A 20852-nucleotide genomic window follows, 5' to 3' on the forward strand; every position below is an offset into this window, starting at 1 on the left:
ACACGAGAAACAGTTAGGGAGTTGTGCAAATTAAAAGACAGTGACAAGAGAGACAATGAATCGAGATGGTTTTGGCAGGTGGAATTGATGAAGCATGTAACCGATACGAATGCCAGTCACATCAGGTTAGGTATAAATATACTCTAAATTTAGAGTCGGTCAGCCGTCGGTTGGCTGATTGACATGACTGAATTAACTGCATAAAACGGCAAACCGTGGCCATCTCCTAGTGTCAATCAAGTACGAGAATAAATAGAGTGAAAACGATTGAAAATTAGAAATCTTTAATTTCCTCGTTAGTCGGATAGGGCGTAAACGTAACCTCTTCTCGACTTCATATCTATTTTGAAGGGAAACTTTTACCCGGGGTGTTTCTGTAACTCACTTGAAGCACTCCGATGATGATGGAGCTAATCTGTGGCGATATGGTGCTGTTACTGCGTTTGAAGATTGACTCGGCGTAGAAGATGAGCACGTTGATGCCGGAGAACGACAAGAAACTGAGCAATCCCATGACGGCGATGGAAGCGCGCACCGTGGCCCTGGACGATATCAGGTCCTTGAACTTGCTGCTGCGATTTTGTTCTTCTTCGAGTTGCTGCTGAAGTTCCTCCAGTTCGCCGGCAATGTCGTATTCGGGTCCGCGCAACAACAGCAACGAGTGTTCGGCCTCTTTCCTCTTGCCCTTCCGCAACAAGAACGTGGGCGTTTCCGGGGCGATCAACAACACCAGGAAGAACATGATTACCGGTATGATACCACACAGGATGGCCAGTCCTTCGTAGGAAACGAACGGACCAATGCAGTACACGTACAGGATGCCCAGCGTCACTTTCACTTGGATGTAAGATCCCAGTTCACCTGCGAAAAAACCAAAAATAATCAACGTTGTTCACAAATTTTGGTTGTAAATGTAAAGTATAAACCAAACAAAAAAAGGGTTTTCTTTTAAAATAAATGTAATAGCAACACATATTTAAAAAACCTAAAATTGTTTAGCGAATAGTTTTTTAAAAGGCAATGACATTTTTTTCAAGTTCCGAGTGTTTATAATTTTGTCTTAATTATTTTTCATTTCGCTTTTAAAAAAAAAAATATTATTTTTAGACTGGCCATATTTATTCAGATTAGGTAAGGTTGACCAATAACACACGAAGTCTATAAAAGTAAGCAATTGGACTGGTTATTTAGTCAGAGATTATATTACAACAATAAAAAAAACACTAGGCTTTTGACACAAATCACAATGACGTATTAAAATTAGTAACAAAGTTCAATGCCCCGAAAAGGTCGTGTTCGCTACCTATTCCATAACAATATATGACCCCGTTCAGATAATCTCTTGACCTTTCACTGGCCGATGACGGAATTATACGTGTCAAATAGAGTGTTTAAAAAAAAACATGAATACAAATTTTGATTTGAAAATAAATCTAGCAATATGTAAAATAAAAATAGATTTGAATTTGTTTTTTGAGCACTGACGCGACGTTTCTACTACTTTTTTTTACAATTCACAAGCACAGCAAAAATATATGCTCTGTGGGTCGGTTATAATCAGATATTTATAAAGAAATGGACTTTTCCTCCCACACCTCCCGCCTATACAGCCTTGGGGTCAACATTGTTTGAAAAAGATGGTTCTATACCTATGGAATATAAATTGAAAAAGACATAGAAAAAATGTTTTTAGTGGTTATAACTTAGTTTTGTTTCTCCCATGAGATTTCCAAACCTTGACCCTCGGATCTCTTTCTTACCATCAGTCCATTTCTTTGGGGTTCGGTCATAGGTTCTCAGGTGATAACAAGGTTTCAAGTTATCACTCTGGTTAATGCCGACGTCCCGCATTGCCTCGCCCTTCTTGGTATTTTTTTTCGTGGCCAGGTTATAACCAAGTTAAACAATTTAAAGAATAATACTGTACGGGTGGCTGGGAACTTATGTCAGCTTACCACCCATTTGTCAAAAACTCGGCCAACTAGGGGGACTTTTTTTTCCATATTCGATAAACAGGTGGACAGTGAAACGTACCTCTTATAGAACTCTCGGCGATCTCTCCAATGTACATGGGCACGGTGGCAGTGACTCCTCCGATGACAGCGCCGGCTATCAGCCGGGCAATATAAAGTTCCATTACGGTTGTGGCCAGCAGGATCATTAGCCAGCTGATGATGAAAGGTACGGCCAGCGCGGCGATGGTGGGTCTCCTGCCGAAGATGTCGGCGCTCTTGCCGGCCGGTATGGATCCGATGATCGCACCGATGGCGATCAACGATCCAACCCAGGATCCCTCCTCCGCGGTGATCTTGAACCGCGGCGAGTCGTCCGACTCCAGCATGGGCAAAACCGGCGAAGTCCACGCCAGCACGGTGCCCACCGCAAACGGACCTATGGTCGCTGTGAACAGAAAGAAAACCAACCAATCAGTAAAGAACAGACAATTTTTTTTCACATTTCCATCGATAAAGATTACTACAAAAGCAGCAATATATCGCGTAGAGTTGGGTAAAAAATCTACACAGTTTGCAAGCATTATTAAAATAAATATATTCTCTCTGATAATATTTCAACTAAAAATAAGTAAATACAAACAATTTAAATAATAATTTAATTATTGACCGTTTTAAAAAAATAATTATACACGGAATGCCCAGAATATGATTCGTAGCAACTTTGGTGAGAACTATTGTAAAACGAGCTGTTTCTGAAAGTTAACGCCGTTAACACAACTTGACAATTCCAAGAAAATACAATATGAGCCACTTTTTTAATTTCCATTTAACTCGTAACGCCGCGTTCACTCATCTTATAACTCCTTCAAAAATTTCACCTTATCTTTAATCCACAGCGCTGGTTCCTAATAAAATGTTTTTTTGTTATGTGCGTTAAAGTAAATTGAGGGTTGCTATTAAAAAAAACTATGCATAATTTTCTAAAAAAAAAAAAACAAGATGGGCTTCCGCCGTTTTAAACGAACTAGGGTCAAACCCTATAAGATTCGATTTGCTGAAAAAAAGGTTAAAAGCTTTAAGCAAATTTCAATTAAATTAACATATATAATATTTATACGGTATTTGGCTAGCTAAACGGAAAAAAAATGCAAAGAACGGGCAATCGCAATGGCCTCGAAGACGGCTTCTTTGCTAATCTCTATTTAAATCCTGTCTTAGATGTTAAGTTCAATGAATTTATTAATAACGATTAAGCCGAACGCCCACGGGTTAAACGACCATCTCGACTGAACAGTAATAAAAACATTGTACTAGGTTGGTCCTGTCAGTATTCATCGTTACAAATTTAAACGTAGTGAGTAGTGACTTGCAAAACGAGTTTTGCGATCATCTCGGTTATTATTCCCAAGTCTTATTATTATAATAACATATTCATCACATATTATTAGTATCGTTCAAAGCGAAAAATGTTTGATGGCTTTGGTGAGCACAAAAACAGCACTACTGCTGTTAAATACGACTGTTTTACTATGGAGTTTTGTTTTTTCAAGATAACAACCGATAAGATTCGACAACGGTTCTAGCTATATTATTGTTTGACAGATTTGTTGTTTTTCTATAATATGTTTTTCAACTCAATGAAATAATATAAGAATAATAATAATATGAAAATATAAAAAAAATATTCAGCTCTCTCAAAATAATGCTAAAAAATTAGTATATAATTGGTTGTTCTCCCTAATAAGTTAAAATATTTTAATCTTAGCTTATATTGCTGTGTTTAAATTGTTTATTATTTGTATATTCTTGTTTCTCTTTTGTTGTTGTTAATTTGCTATATATGCACATAAATTTTAGTTAAGTTCTATAACTCTCTATCTCTAACACAAGCTTTTAGCTTACTAAAAGAGATAGATAATCATGCAAAAATTTTATATACTGAAATTTTGTAAGTTATGATGATTATAAAAAAAAAAAATATATAGACAACTGCAGACCGAACTCGAACATGAAAACGACCGAGTAGGTACGTTTAAAATATTAAACAGGAATATGCACACAGTCCCGGATTGTTATCTTTTTTATAGCTGCATAAGGGAATATCAATGTTTATTAATGTATGTAATATCTTTGTAAAATACATGAATTTGACTGGCTCCCTTTTTTTTAACATAAAAAATTTCGATGGAGAGGGAGGAAATAACAAAATTGTTGTTATCGCAAAAAAAAAACAGATGAACTGTCTCGACTGTCAATATAATATATATTTAATTTTTTAATGTGGGAGTAGTTAACATGTTTCTATATTTTAATCAGAACCATAGTAATTGCTGTGTTGTCGGGTCAGCTAGACTCGGGGGAGTAGGGGCAAATAAAATATCATATTTGGCAACGGCGAGCCGTGTCAAGTGTTTAAAAATATTTATCTCACAGTCCGGCGTGTACAGCTATGATGATATTATATATCTTAGAGTTTAGACGGTCTTTGGCGCAATCGCAAATTTGAAAAAACAACACAACACAAACAAAACCTGCATGTTTGCCGATAAGGAGGTTCTTGCCGATGTTGTATTAAAACATTATTATAAGTTACATACACTATACGTATGATACACACGATATGAAAAGTAATTTTGTCAAGTACTTAAATACGTGTCCTCGTCGTCGATTATTATTATTAATACCAGTAATATGCGCGTCTTGAAGCCACACTCTTATCTCACACACTCGGAGCAGGCGTGGCGAAATATTATTTGTTTTAACGAATTTATTTTTATTATTATCGTTTCGTCAGCCTAGTGGCGGATTTATTTTATTCGAACAACACCACAGCGGCGTTTGGATACGACAGGCATCACACATTTAGGCAAACGAGCCTTAAAGATTAATTGTTATCTTAACTCTTTTACAATTATCGTTTCGCGAGTACAATTTATTTACACAATATATATATATATATATTTTTTTAAATTAAAATTTACTACCGACTCCTCGATGCAAAGAAATAAGCGCTTTTACGGAAAATAAAAACCTTTGTGTTAATTTTTCCAAAACACTCGACTGTCGAAAACTTCACCGAACAAACCACCAGTGTGGAGGATCTGCCTCTGCTTGCGTTTGTTATAATAATATGATATAATATCTGAAAAATAGTATTCACATCAACCCTATTTTTCGGATCAGTTTATTCATTAATCGTTTCCCGGAAAACGTGTGAACGCAAGTACACCCAACGATAGGGTGTACTTGCGAAAATGGCGTACAGGACCGATGAGTTTATAACATTATAACTTTTTAATTACCTCGAAAAAAAAACGAAAATGTGAAATAATTTAAACTATCGGTTTACAATGGACGAGAGAGAGATTTACCCTCTAACTCCTAACCGATCAATGGGTATCGCATGGCCGGCTTTTTTGGACCATTTTTTTTTTACTGTTTTATTTTATTTGTTGGCCGTTCGGGATGCCAAGTAGATACTACACTGGTATAGATAGGTAAGAACAAGACGATTGGATGTCCCAAGTTTGAAACGGGAGGGGACAGACTCTATAAATAATCTTTGACCGAGAACGGTTGAAAAAATGACAATGTACAGATGTGGTCGCTGTGTACTTACACTGCTCCTGATCTGAACAAACCCGAGCACGACGATGAGCCGAGGTCGTCCGAGAACAACAAGAAGGAAAACAAAATATAATTTTTCAAAAAAAAAACCTTGACCTCGGCTCGGATTGAACGACCGACCACTGTTGGGCGCGTACGCACCACGTGAGCCGTTTGTGGCAGCAACCTTGTTCACATCTGAACCACATATTATATTATATTACATTGTTCAGTATCTTACTGTGGTAACTCGAGGTAGCAGAGTTGGGTTAGCCCAGCAAATTATTGGCATTTACTTAAGAATATTCGTTTTATAGGGTTTGTCGATACCTCGGAAAAACTTATCTGGGCCAGCACGGTGGAAAGGAACACAAAAAACCTCATTTTAAACAGCTTAAGCGTTGAAACAGAATATTATTATAAGGCCGTAGGAAATAATATCAGGCTACCGTCGGTCAATGAATAAACGGCGAACGCTGTGCCGGGAAAACGCAGACAGTGCGCGACACAATATTGGTAGGTCAAGGTCGAACGTTTTCCGGCCGCCCCCTCGACTCAAACGTTACCCTCCCCCCTCCATAACATTCACAACAACGATACACAATAATCGTTAACCACATGCGAAACACATCGAAAATGTTAAAAATCCACGCAGATTTATCCACTAACGCATTTCCCGTGTTCAAAAAAAAAAAAAAAAGAGTAATATACAATTATTATTACACACAACTCTTTCGCTTTTAAACAAAATTATATAGTTATGTCGATAAATGTATTTTGTAAGTTTGTGAAATGAACCACATCAAACGAACAAATCTCGGTATCGGAAAGTAATTATCATAAAAAAAATAAAAATCAATCCGAGGGTAGGACCAAACCGTTCAATCAGGGTTGATTATGGTCCTAAAATCATATTTACACACTAAATATGTCAACTAGAGATCATATTATAACATTTATCGATGCTGTTGTTTTTTTTTTATGTTATTTGGTACTTTTTCCTAAATTATTTTTAGGGTATAAATCTATAATATATTAGTGGCGTCCCAGTTGTAGAGTTTTGCCCACGAAGGTCTTTACATTTAGATAAAGTCACATCCGTGTACTTCATATTGTATTGTTAATTTTTCCAAGTCCTTTTTGAATAGTTCCAAGACGTTTTTTACGAGCAAAAATAATTATTATCATGACAAACTTTTAGCTATTAGTTACCACAAGAGAAAGGAAAACTTTTTTTAAGTTCCTTAAACACTGAAGCAGCCACGCAATGAAAAATGTACATAGTTTAATCGAAATCGAAATTTTCAAGCACTTAGTAGATATATATTAGAACCGCTAAACATTATTAAAAAAAAAATAATAATAATGAGTAGAAGACGCGAGCCGAACACCAAGGGAGCAGCAACAGCCAGCAGCAATAACGATAATTATTATTTTCAAACAAAGCGGGCATATTGTTCTAGCAGCCGGTAGTTTATACAATAGTGTATGTAGCTTATGTGACGGGGAGGTTTGTCGGACGCGTTGGTGTTGATATTACAGCGTGTAACGAAACAATCAATTAGCAATTGGAAGGCATATAGAAGTCAGACCATATCATTAAAAAAAAATACAACAGCATTAATGAGATATACAAAATATGTACTAAGACTATATTATATTATGGTGGTCGAATATCGTCGGGCAAACCGTACAAACGACGGTCGTTGATCGTGAGATCGCATTAAGTTATTGCGTTTGAAAAATCATCGTTGATTAATTACGGCAATTAAAAAATAATATCCTCACAAATACAAAACAATAATATTTACTAGTCCTGCGCACCGACCGAGCATACGTTAGCAGTTAAATCCTAGGATGAGAGGGTAGAGTAAAAAACGCTCTCGGCCGTTCGATGCTGCCTGCGTCAACGATTTAAACGTTTTACAATAAACATTTTTTGTTTTTTAAAAAAAAAATTCCAAAAATTTAATTTAATGGCGGCCACGTTAAAAAAAATACTAATTTTTGTGATTAAAATATAGTCTCAAGTGTTACACGGTGGTAGTTAATTTTCACTCTTATACTAATACAACGTCTCGGCCGAAGACATTCTTAAAATCGTTTTAGCCTGCTAAAAACCTATTCAAGATTACGCAGAATACCTAAAAGACGGATAATTTTCAGACTTGTCTGCCATTCTTTAGCACTTTTTACGGCCAAATCTGGTCAAGGGTTACATTCAGTAATCGGAGTGACCAAACGCCCATCGCCAAAGTCCTAAAATAACATTCAGTGGGTTGTTTGTTTTTTTGGGTTAAACCCAACAAATTTTTGATAATTAGTAATTACTCGAAAAATGTGTTTTAAAGGTTTTATGTATACCAAAAGCATGTGAAATTTTTATCAATAGTTTTATACAGAACATAAAAGTAGAAAGTAGAACATTAATATTACCAGTATATCGTAAACATGTTTAAAAACATTTTTTTAATTTATTTAAAAAAATGTAACGGTAAAAATCTTTGTTTGGATATTGATAGAAATATTTACATTGGAGAATACGGAATACATACACAATTGAGTATGAGTGAATTTTTTTTTGAATCGTTAACAAACCATAACATACATCGACATTGACAGGATTGATTTTTTACCATTGCATCATCGCAAACGAAACGACCGTTATTAAGGCGAACGAATATTAAAGGGCGTTATCAGATTATTATCGGCCATTAAGTGTATTAACGAGCAAAAATTATCGGCAACTAACAAACCAGAGAATCGAAACCAACAAACTATAAGACGTTTAATCGCTTACGTCATGCGTACATTATTTTATCATAAATCGAACACATCAAGGTTCTCTTCTCGACAGTTTTAATGTTAACCAAACGGTGTAGTAACAATATACATAATTATTATTATACAATGATATTTTAACAACATTAATATTATAAAGGTACGTACCTACTACGGCACAATATATAACTGCCAAAATAGACGCGATTTGTTTTGAGTAAAAACAATTATTATATTATTAGAGTAAAACATTCCAAAAAATTTAACTAACGCTGGACAAATGATTAAATAAGCGGAGTATGTCGAGTCGAATAGCGGTAATCGCCGATTTTTGGCTCAACTTTTAAGTATAATTTACCAATGTTAAACCGTATTGCATTTAAACCGGTGAGAACGGCTATCAGAAGACCACCGTATATTTTATTGTTTGTCTTTAAGCAACAACTCACATTTTTGCGGTGCATAAGCAGGTACGACTTGCATACAGCGACACGATGATATTTCATAATGATATTCATTATTAGTTATTATCGAAGTACGTCATATTATATTGTCCAGCCAACAAAAACGCGTTTTGTTTGTCGACATGAACCACCTTTGGTCAAGTGTGTTGTTGTTTTATCGAACATTGACGGTAACCCGGCATTGTAGTACAATAATTTGAAGAAATCGATATTATAGAATAGTGTTATCGACACAGCACTATTAAATAGACGCATTTCAAACTTGAATACCGGTAATCACCATACTTACCGTAAATACGGTAATTACCGAATTTATGGTACGATTCGGTAATTACGATTCGGTCGGGCAATTATCAAATTTAATAATTATTATAATATTTCACGCCGTCGCGACGCGTTATATTAATTTTTCAATAATTTCCCTAATAGCCATTAACCAACTATGAACCAGTCAATATATTTTCTTGAGAAATTAGACTTTTTTAAATTATTCATTTTAAATACTTTATTTAAAAATGTATAGTTAATAGTTTGCCCAATTTTGATTTGGTTTTTTTAAATACAACCCCGACCCTTACGATTTCGAAACTGTAATGTATAAATACATTCATTAATAACATTTTAAATTGAGAACAATTTGCAAAAAAACATTGACTGGTCGATAACCAGTTTTGAATAATATGTACTTTTACAGTTTATAGAGTTTAAAATTTAGAAAAGGAGGAAGTGTGTAGTTGTAGACTGTATTATTGTTTTTATCTGTGACAATTCTTCACCGCACTCCATTCCCGTTCTAAATGTTTAACTTAAATAACTTTAAAAAACATTACCCAATTGACTGGTCAGTCAACATTTAAACATCTTAAATTAATAGAATTTAAACGTAAAAAGGATGGGGGGGTTTTGTAGTTTGAAAAATGTATCAAATTTGGATTAAATGTGTTAAATGCGTCAACGATCGGTTTTTTTTCGTCGGTAAAAAAAATTAAAAAACCTCAAACGCTTGTGTAAACGGCCTTAGGCGGTCGGATAAAAAATAACTATAACATTGTGGTCGTGAGTTGATTTTTTTTCCATTATTTAATTTGGATGACATCACGGGCCGATGCGAATGTGTTGGCACGTTGCCGTGGAAGTCTCTTCGTTGAATTATTTATGACCGGCTCGAGCTTTCTTTTTTTTTGCAAACTACAAAAAAAATCATGGTAAACACAACGGCCGGAGGTCAACCCGTCGTGGGCAAATGACCCCTGCGAACGTTTTTTTTACAAGTCACGTGAATCCGAACAATAATAATCATTATTGACACATGCCACCGAAATCGAAAGTAACAGGTGGCCGAGCCATTTTGATGGCAAAACTTTTGCGTTTTGGAGAAATCGTATACTTGAAAATGTTTACCCGTTTATTAACGCCACGTCGTAATAAGTCTGGGCACGCCAATTAGAGAGAGACAGTTTTTGATTTTTGGCAAAAACAACAGCATAATTATACATACATAATGGTTATATTTTTGTTTTACTTTACAACGACTTGTGTTCAATATTGAGACACAAAGGTGTCGCGTGAGTGTACAGTAGTTGCGCTACTAGGACCGTCAATCACACCTTAAGTGTTTGGAATACAGGTTTACAAAAACAACGAGTAGGTTTGAGAAAATATTATTGACGTTCGACTTTGATAACTCGGAAGTCTTCTCCTTCGTTTTTTGAGCCTATGCCTGCTATTAATAATGTCGTAGAATAATAAAACTGTATTATTCAAGGTAAACCAAAATTGTACGTTTTAATGGTAGTAGTTTGTACCAACTATATACTTCTAATTATCACACATGACACACACACAACTATAATTATATGTATTTTAGGGTAGTCAGTGCAAACGGCTATAACGGTTTAATTAAATTTTCTCCCCAAACACGTGCGTTTAATTTGTCACGAATAAGAGTAGAGAATTTCATTTACGATTCTAACAAGTCATGTAATTTTAATTTTTTTTATTTAAAAAAAAAACCGTGGAACTGAATAGCTATGTGTCTGTGTAGATAAGTCGGAAAATGATGATTTGGCACGTCTACAATCGCCGGTCAAATGGTAACCGTATTACGATTATTCGTTATTAATTATTATTATTGTACATTTTAATAACGTCGGATCGCCTAACGCCAAGAATTTCCAAATCAACGCGGACTATGAACCATACCAACGTTATTTTAATTTTTATTCCTATATACCACATAAAATTATATGTATAATGATCAAATTATAATAACGAAAAATTTACTTTTGAAGTTAACGACGGATCAATGATATTGACTTATAGGTACACAATAGTATTCTACGAAACAAAAACTAGTCGAGATTTGTTAGCATAATAAAATAAATATTTTTTTGCATAATATTCAATAAAAAAAGGAAACAGATACGACGAGAAGGACAAAAACAATTTATAATAATATATTATATTTGTACAATTATTTTTTATTGTTATGCACACAATGTAGAGCAATAAAAAACGAATTAACTTCAATATAATATTCAATATTGTAGTATATTGTTCTAATGCAACCAGTTTCCGCTAAGTTTATACAAGACTAGAGATTAAGTCTTCTAAGCGAGGTCAATTGGGGAGTTTCTTTTTTATTGAAACAAATCGTCGTCGTCGTCGTCATCCTCAATATTATCCTTTAGGTACTTTGTTTTGTTCAAACAAACAACGTTAACGATGTCGAAACTCATTTGCCCTATAACCGCACACAAAAAATGCTATACTGATATACATAACATGTGCGATATGTGTAAACCTACCGAGGAACGTGCTCTGAAAATATATTAAACCGTTGAGCGCTCGCACGTTGTTTTGTAGGATGGCCTACTGAAAAATCAAAATTGAACTACACCACGTTTGCCAACGTATTAAAAAAAAAAAAAACATTCCAAGTTATTATAAAAATACTAAAAACAAAATTATTTTCCAGCTTAAACAATTTACAAAGTAAAGTATCTCGAAGGATCTCGATAAATATGTTCTGAAAGAGGTGCCTTTTGTAATTTTTCATTAGATTTATCAATGTCGAAGGACTTAGGAAGGAGGGAGGGTTGAGAATATTTGATGACTTAAACCGTTAAACGTCAAAATTCTTAAAGACATCTCAATAAAACTACAAGGGCAACAGCGAACTGATTCAATATTTTCCTCTCAACCCTCTCTCTCACTTTTTCACTGTGTCGATATAAAAAATTAAAATACCTTGCATAATATAACGGTATAGAGTTAAGACAAATTATTATACCAATTTCAATAATACATTTGACCTCTAATTCCAGAAGCTTTAACGTGTTACTGACATTTGCAAAAGTTATCACAATTAAATTATTTAATGGTTAAAGCAAAACATTAAACAGTCGCCAGAGGTCAGAGATTCTATTGCAATTTCGATAGGTAAATCAAGTATGGGATGTTATCGACTAATGTTCATACTTAGATTTTTCGACGCTAATTGGGTTTTCACTAGATTAAAAATAATAAGAAAATAAATAAACGCTCGTTAACTGCTCACTTATTTTTTTTACCAACAAAATCAGACAAAACGTTTCTTTCTTGACGCACAAGGGTTCAATGTCTTTATTTTTAAGCAAATCAGTAGGTTGCAGTTATTTTACTCTCGGTTTGTATAGTAATAAACCATCCGAAATCGGTGAATTACACGTTCAAGTCAATTACCTTTGGATTGTAAGTAGAGAGTCTCCTCTTTTACTCTCTACTATTGTCAACTATTAACAAATGACGAATCAGACAATAGTTTTGCTTAAAACAATGTTTATTTCATTATTTGTGTTCTATAGAGCCGTGTAAATATTGTCTCAATTAATTTACATTAAAACGTACTACTAGATGATAACAAACGAATAACAGGTATCGTCTGTGTAGAATAAATGTATTAATCATGGAAGGAAGTGCATTGCGCGATCGGTATTGGAAACGCCAAATTAATATGTAATATAATATTATTCTAAAGGTCACTCGATATGTGCCGGACGCCGTGTTGGTCGTTGGTTGTTTACTGGCATGCACAGCCAATAATATTATTATCAAGTGATTCGATAGTAGTTGCGCACCGATTCGAACGCGACCTGTAGACTAATATAGGTCCGGACACAATAATAATTATAATACATACTTTGGAAACCCCTACGGGTCACAGGCGTTACTGTACTAGAAAGGAAAATAATTATACCTTAAAAATAATCCTGGTATCTAACACCAATGAGCACATTATAAACTTGCATGTCCTCGGGCAAGTGTGATCTTGTTACGGGGCGTAGCCGTTTTACGGTAAAAACCTAACACTACCCGAATAATATCCGTCGAAATGAATAAAATAAAATATATTAGCTCGGCATCTTCTAAAAACCCCCGAATCGTTAAAACCCCTAAGAACCGCGACGATAATGATATTAAACAAATTGTAATGTAACACCGACAATACTGTCTAGTACGATTCCCTATGCGTTAATTTTCCTAAAAACTTTCCCAAAAATATTAAACAAAATATGCCCATTTTTCCATAATATTATGTTATAAATTATTGAGATTAATATCTAAACACCGATGCCGAGGCACCGTGATCTGTATTGTGAACTTCTGATTTTATTTATTAATATTTTTTTTGTATTTATTAATGTTTTTTACTATACACTTATTTTCCTTCACTTGTAACCTCGGATACTTCTTATGAAATGTTTTTATTCGTATTTTAATTGATCAACGTATAAAACATTTTATAGCACAAGTTATCGTAGTTAGGTAAATACCAGTTTTGATAGCAGAAATTGTTGGTAAATAAACAATTAACTACCTAGTTTTATTTTGTTTACTACGAGGAAATAATAATTAATTCTCGGACTTGAAACAGATTTTGAAAACAACATGCAAAATACGGAAATAACATTAATTATAAATTCCTAAAATGCGCTATGCTTAAAACGTGCAAGTTCAGCACGATGATGGTTTAAGACCAACTCTAGTCACGATGCAAAGTTGGGATTATATACTTTATTTGTATATTAAAGAGTAGGTACATTTAGAACTTTGAGTAGATATATTGGGTGACACGCACGATGCTGGATCGTAGTTCTACGGACCGAAGTGTTGGTGGTAAACACTTGAATGGAAAAAAACCCTTTCATTTGGTATAAAAATCGGTTTTTATCGTCCATCAATCAAAAAAGCACTCAAACGACATTGAAAAACAAGCCCGGCCGAAAAGTTATGAATATTATCGAATTGTTACAACTAAACTGAAAAAATATATATATTTTTTATAACGATACTAGTGCAACCAGACTAAATTAACCGACCAATACGATTTTCGGTTTACAAGTGTTTAATAGTTAGTTGTTTTCAAGTGGAAATTGCCGGAACACTTGACACCATTTCGATGTGTGATCAAAATTTCTGTAGTTGTTACAATATACATAACTGATAGCCAATGCCTACATTATAATGGGCTGTATAAACTTTATTGTGTGCACGTAAACGAGACGCACGAAAAAAACACAAAGTTGTCGTAAACACGTGATAAAATATAGATACCGTATTTTCAGGGCCGTGAAACAATATTTTCAACGTCCCCAATAATAATAACAACGTTGGTTTTTTAATTTAAAACTTCTTGCCAATAAACCGACAAGGCCAAGGGATTACCAAGAGGGGCAACGCAAAAATACCATGAGAGTTTTTACAACTTCAGCATAATAAATACACAATTTTTTATTTTTATTTTTTGTAAACAAGCCCTTTATAATAGAATCATAAGAGGTCATGCGACTGATTTTTTGATTGCTATTGTTAAAAAACAAAATGGCCGAGTAAGGGTAAGAATAACGTTATTGTTTGTGCGTCGAACAGAAATGGAATGGTCAACCTCTCACTAGTTTTATACCTATCCTACCCCTGGGATTGATAGAATAAGTTCAATCTGTGCATGTAAGTATAAAAATGTTTACACATAGCGTTCGTCTCTTGTTATCACCGTTTCAGCTGATAACCGTGTTGGCAATTTATTTGACAACGGGTACACCGTTTTAACGGAATGTGATGACGAAGACACAAAGCAGCGTATTATGTTAAAAGCGTTAATTGATTTTTTTTAATTAAGATTTAGAAAAACAAAAAGTAGAGGTATGTGTTCGTCTTAAAGTCAACACGTGTCATTGTATAAAATTATTTTATTTTCTCCACGACAAGTGTCTGCTCGTTACACAAAGTATGTATTTAAATCTAACAATCGATAATCTCATATAATCCCACAGGTGTGTGCGCCACTCGCTAGCTGTTCCACTCAGGTTTCAAAGGGAGAAAAAAAAGAGATAAATATTATAAGCTGAAGACAATTTTCCTTTCAAACGGTATTCGTAAAAATCTCAGTTACGCCTATGAAATATCATTAATCGAAAGCATTTGTACGCAGACAATTAAGATAATATAAGCCGGCTGTAGTCGGACAACTAAAACGGTTGTTTTTTTTTTACCGGCTGACACGCGGTCATATAATGTTATAATAGTTCCCGTGTGTTATCATAATTACATTGTGAGCGAATACTAAATAAATCTTTAACAAAAAACACAACCGAAGGTCATCTCTTTATCCGATCGAATCTAGTCGTTGAACGTCACAAATGGTATTCATTTTTTAAACAATTTTTTTTTTATACCTACTGCATACGACACGCTCACTGATGTCGCACACAATAATACAAAGCCAACCGCTAGTCGGGGGGGGGAGGGTTCCAGAAAAAACTAACCTCTAATATTATTATAATTTCGGCCGCCGCGAGTCCGTGACCTTTACTACTGCGGTGTTGTTTTATCACAAACACATGGAAGAAAACCGAGACCAGTTTCTAGAATACTAATAATTATTTTACACAATATACGTCATCGGAGACCCGACAACAATGCGACACGGTAAACATTGTTGTTGATATTTTTTTAGTGTTTTTTTTTTTGTTTTTACGAACAAACAGAAACGCTGGACTCGTTCCAAATAAGTAATAACGTCATCGTCCGGCCAGTTACGGGATAATATAATAGATTTCACCGGAAAATAATTATAGTTGAGTGTTAATCGAAAAAAATCCCTCTGGAATTCTCCCACCACAATCGAAACACGGTAGCTGTTTTTTTTTTTTTTTGGGAATCTTTTTTTAGTTAAACCGTTCACCCAAAGTATGCCAAGCCGGGACAGCCTCAGTCAAAATACAATAACTTGACTTGAATCTGAATATAATGACAATATTTTAATAAAGCGGTATGTTCAAAAACAAAAGCGCGATTTCGCAAAATTAAGTAGGGACTATTAAGAGGAACGGATAGAGCATTTAATTACTGAACAAAAGATAGGCAACGATTGGCATAATTTGATCAAAAGCTATTTCTAATAACATGGCTAATTATTTAAGGGAAAATAAATATTAGGTTATCGAGTTAAATAACTTTTACCGGAGGATAAATCGCAATTAAAAATAATGTACCCATGATAACTTGAACTAGATATTTTTTTTTTCAAAATTTGTACTGATTTCGGCCTTTTAGTCCCCACAGAGGAAATTAACATATTTTAACAAAACATTTGACCCATAATTTATATACGGTTCGACCCCTTATGTGTCCATACTAATCATGGTACAAAACGCAAACAATTTTGGGAGTATTAATTTCAAAATTAGAGGTGCTAAGCACGCACACCCCCTCAACGTGTTCGGTTACTGTGATTTTGTTTGGTTTTGCCAATAACAGATCTTTCAACACTTGCGTTCGCTAGACAAATATTATGTAAACTATAGTATTTGTTTTTTTTTTTAGATATTACAGGTACGACATTTATTAATTTCTTACAGTTACCGGTTTTCTTTGATGATAAAACACACCCGACCGAATCCGATTTCGAAGGGACTTATTTTTACTGTGGGTCGTAAAACGAACACGATGCCACCAGATGGTCGACCGTTTTGTGTAAGTTATATAATATTATTATCATCCATTGTGTGCTGTGTGCAGACTGCAGACGATATTACGGTTTCCCCATAAGAAACGACCCCGTCGTATAGCGGAGGCGGCAGGGCAAGTATATACGATTTTACAAGTAAGGTCTGTCAACCGGTTTCTTTTTATCAATTCCCCTCGCTCAGTGCCGAGTACGATAATAATATTAAATATTATACCGATAAAATATTATACATATATATATATCACTCGCGAAACGGATGAACAACGAACGTCGGGTATTAACGAGTACCACCGACGGCATAACTTATTATATTATTAGGCATTATCATAAGACCGCAGTAATAACGATCAAGGTATTCCCGTGGCGGTCACGTGCACGCGTCCGGACCACGCGACAGACCGTTTTCAGGTATATAGGTAATACACTACCTCAACAAGCAGCACACACTAATACTCTAATAATAATTATAAACAAATATACAATAGTTTTACATATTATTTTCTAATATAATGATAAAATAAAAAAATCGTGTACTCACTGGATAGTGCGGCAGCGTATTGTCTGAACTTCTTGCCTTCTCTCCGCGTACCCTTCGGTCCGTTGACGGACAACATGCTGCTGAAAACCGACAAATCCATGGTTGGTTCTCGGTGATTTCAAAACGCGCACAAAAATATGTTAAATGAAAATTTGATGTGTCTACAAAAAATGTTATGTCAAAAAAATAGAGCAATAGAAATCTCGGCTGGCCAAAGTATCTGAGCTTGTGTGTGTGTGTAAGTGTGCGTTAGAGGTTACGGCGAGGAGAGGATGCTGTTTGCGAGGAAACCGACAAACGAAGAAAACCCGCGTTTTTTTTTCAAATAAATATTTAGTTTTATCCAAAACGCTCTTGGTCTGGCGCGCGGTGGCCTATTATAAATACATAAACTGTTGTCAGCGTCGGTGAACCGGCGGCGGCGGCGACGGTGGAAAACGCGTCGGACAAGTCATACGAGCCGGTACTCAAAAAAAATTGGATTAATATGGTAAAAAATCAAATCGAGCTACAAAAAAAAAAAAAATGAACCGTATTGTCTGTGGTCGGGACAGAGCGCAGCGAACGCGTTACGTGCTCGCGGCTGTTTGGCACGGACTCGTTTGATGATAATAATATTAAGACAGAAGACGGTCGGTCCGTCTCGTTGCCAACAGCGCTCCTGCGGCGTCAACCCTCGTCCTCGTGTGTATGTGCACGCGACGTTAAAATGCGACCACGGCGCAGGTAGGCCTCCGCACGCCATACAAATATTATATATATATGTATGTATGTATGTGTAATTTATCGTTTATCATAACGGTAGTGAAGCCGAAAAGAGCCAATTTTTAACGATAAAAAAAAAAACACAATCGCAAGTCGTAGGCGGCGAAAATAATAATCACTAACGCGAAATGAGAAATTTATTAAAAAAAACGCCCTCCAGGGCCGGCACCAGACGATATTTCAGCCTGGGTAGTAAACTCCAATTTTGCCGTCCTTTTTTAATTATAATGAAATTATAAACGTTTTCAATTCGTAAACAAGTTGCGCCTTTGCAAAATGCCGCCCTAGTCGATTTTCCTACGTTGCTATCCCTTGCTTAGGCCCTGGCATGCTCTAAGAATTTTTAGAGGGCGATTTAGAGTTTAATAATAAATGAGTAAAATTACCCGCAGAATTGAGGCGTCATTCCAATAAAAGTTTATATAAATAAATTAGTAAATAAGATATTATTAATTAGGGAAATTATTGGATTACAATTTTATCTTTACATTTTAAATAAGGATATTTGTTATGAATTCCGTATAATATGTGAACATTATCTATTTTTGTTTATAATTTAACATGTTTTTAATTCACTAAAAAAAATCACCTAACTAGATAAGACAAATACTCATACATTATTTCCTTTAATGGGTCACGTTGGATGCTCGCCACAATAATTTGTTTTCTTTTTATTTTCAACTTGTTGTGAAAATATAATATGCTGATATCAGTAAAAGCAATTATTATTATACCTACAATTAATAATTATTCTCACTACTCTTATTGCATTTTTACTAATCCCTTGCCAATTTTTCGGTTTATCAAGGGGCTTCCAGCTGGGTACAAGCAAATTTTGTCAAAATATTAATTTAAAAGTAAAACTAGTGTACTTTATATAATTTAGTAATGAGAAGTTTTATATAGACTATATAGCGTCTGTCAATGTTCTTCAGTATTTTTTCATGATTATCGATGAGTTATTAACTGTCCTAGTTTGCCTGGAGTAGTCATAAAGCTTTAAAATTTGAATAGCACTTATAAACAATATTAAAGAACGCATATAATCTGGAGAGGAGGGGGGTTAATACAGTAATTAAATGCATAAAAACATAGTTATAATGTAATAAACAAGTATTAAATATTGAGTGTTTCCTGCTAGGTTTTAATTCAATATCACTATAATTCGAAAAAATTATTAAAAAAACTAATATCTAAAAAAAGTTTTACTTTTTATCCCTAAATAAATAACCGTACTGATGAGGACGTCACACTCGTCATTTGCCAGGACAGTTAAAAAGTTCTAAAAACAGTTACAGCCTTTTTTCTGCTATAAAGACGTTTATTTAATCGTAGATCATAATATATATATGAGCGTCGTTTATGGGAAGGAGTATTGTGGATAAATGTACTATACCCCTTCTAAAATAAAAGAGAAAACAAGTTCCAACAAATTATTATATTGGCGGCCATTATAATAAAACAAATAAATTGTTTTCGTCAAACAAGATAACAAACAATTTCTTAGCCGAATTTTCTTGAATTAAAATTTACAAACTTTCAAGTTCACTATAAATTGGACAACATATAGTCATATTATTTAGTTAGATATTTGAGTTATCAAAAGGAATATTTGTGTAAATAACTCAAATTAATTATCAATGTTAGTCTGTTTACTCGAATAAAGTTACTTATGAAGTATGTTTACTTTGAACAGAAATGTAGTCAATACTTTTTAACAATTCCAATCAAACATACTTGTATGTAATGTAAAAACATATGCATGATAATATAGCGTTCTTCAATATTAATTATAAATAACTATAATGAAGTTAAACAAAATCCTCCCGCTGGTGCTCCTGGTGGTTTAATGCCTTATTTCGAATAAACAGACAACACTCACGCCAATGTTTCAGGTATATTGTACCAGTTAACAACATAATTTTGGCAATAACTATTAAGTGTTGTTTTTATCAAACCCATTTAAAAAAGAAGTTCAAATTAATACACAATCAGGATGAAAAAATTGTAATTATTTTTAATTGCATCGATAGTATAATAGTATAATAACCGAAAATGTGATCTGAATAATTGACGAAAAGTGAAATAAAGAAGTAACATATTTTATAGTCATAACTCGCTAATTTTTTATTTTTATTGTCAATATTTTTTGGCAAGCCTACTTTAAGCACAATGTCTAGGAAACACTCAGTCCATACGACTAACGACATTAACTTGGCCTCGTGGGCCTAAGACCGAACAAAAAAAACATACCGACCATTATTTATCAAAAAAATGTACTATAACGTACTTCATACGTACTACATGTATAGTTTTTACAATGGTGTCTTTTTTTGTTTTGTTTTTTATACATAGGGAAAATTAGAGGGTAATATTGTGAAAATTAGGGCTCGATTGCCTAAGGCCAGGCCTTTGACTAAATAGTCTAATACTATAAGTAATATGTCTTGGTAATTTTTTTTTTTTTTATTCGATTCCGAAATATTATTTGTTTGTATGGGCGAATGATGATAATTGGCTAGTATGATATTAATATTTTGTAGAACAATTAGCTATGATAATATAATAATGTTATTAAATGTCGATAATATTTTTCGGTTTTGAGATTATTATAATAATTATTTAATTCGTAGCTGTAATGTATTCGACAATATTTCGTCCTAAGTTCAAAACTTAAAATACATACCTACATAGAGATCCTTATAGAGTTAAACTATGCATAATGTTGTGTT

At 34.2% G+C, this 20852-nt stretch overlaps 1 protein-coding gene across 5 annotated transcripts in view; it reads right to left on the bottom strand.

Moving 5' to 3' along the window:
* LOC126843249 (facilitated trehalose transporter Tret1-2 homolog) overlaps positions 1–20852 on the bottom strand; it is a 65751-nt gene that overhangs the window by 2577 nt on the left and 42322 nt on the right. For 4 of the 5 annotated variants that reach the window (XM_050580640.1, XM_050580642.1, XM_050580638.1 and 1 more), the window contains exons 3-5: positions 17356–17435; positions 2035–2400; positions 386–861 (exon numbers count right to left, since the gene is read on the bottom strand). In XM_050580640.1, coding sequence (XP_050436597.1) covers positions 386–861; positions 2035–2400; positions 17356–17435 — 922 coding nt within the window. The remainder of the gene's footprint in view (positions 1–385; positions 862–2034; positions 2401–17355; positions 17436–20852) is intronic. The other variant, XM_050580639.1, reaches the window with a different exon arrangement.

This window comes from Adelges cooleyi, unplaced genomic scaffold, assembly GCF_023614345.1.
Source record: "Adelges cooleyi isolate 19-005CV unplaced genomic scaffold, UGA_ACOO_1.1 ACOO_flye_CR_arks_rails_tigmint_CR_PRNA_574, whole genome shotgun sequence".
In the NCBI taxonomy this organism is placed as follows: Eukaryota; Metazoa; Arthropoda; class Insecta; order Hemiptera; family Adelgidae; genus Adelges; species Adelges cooleyi.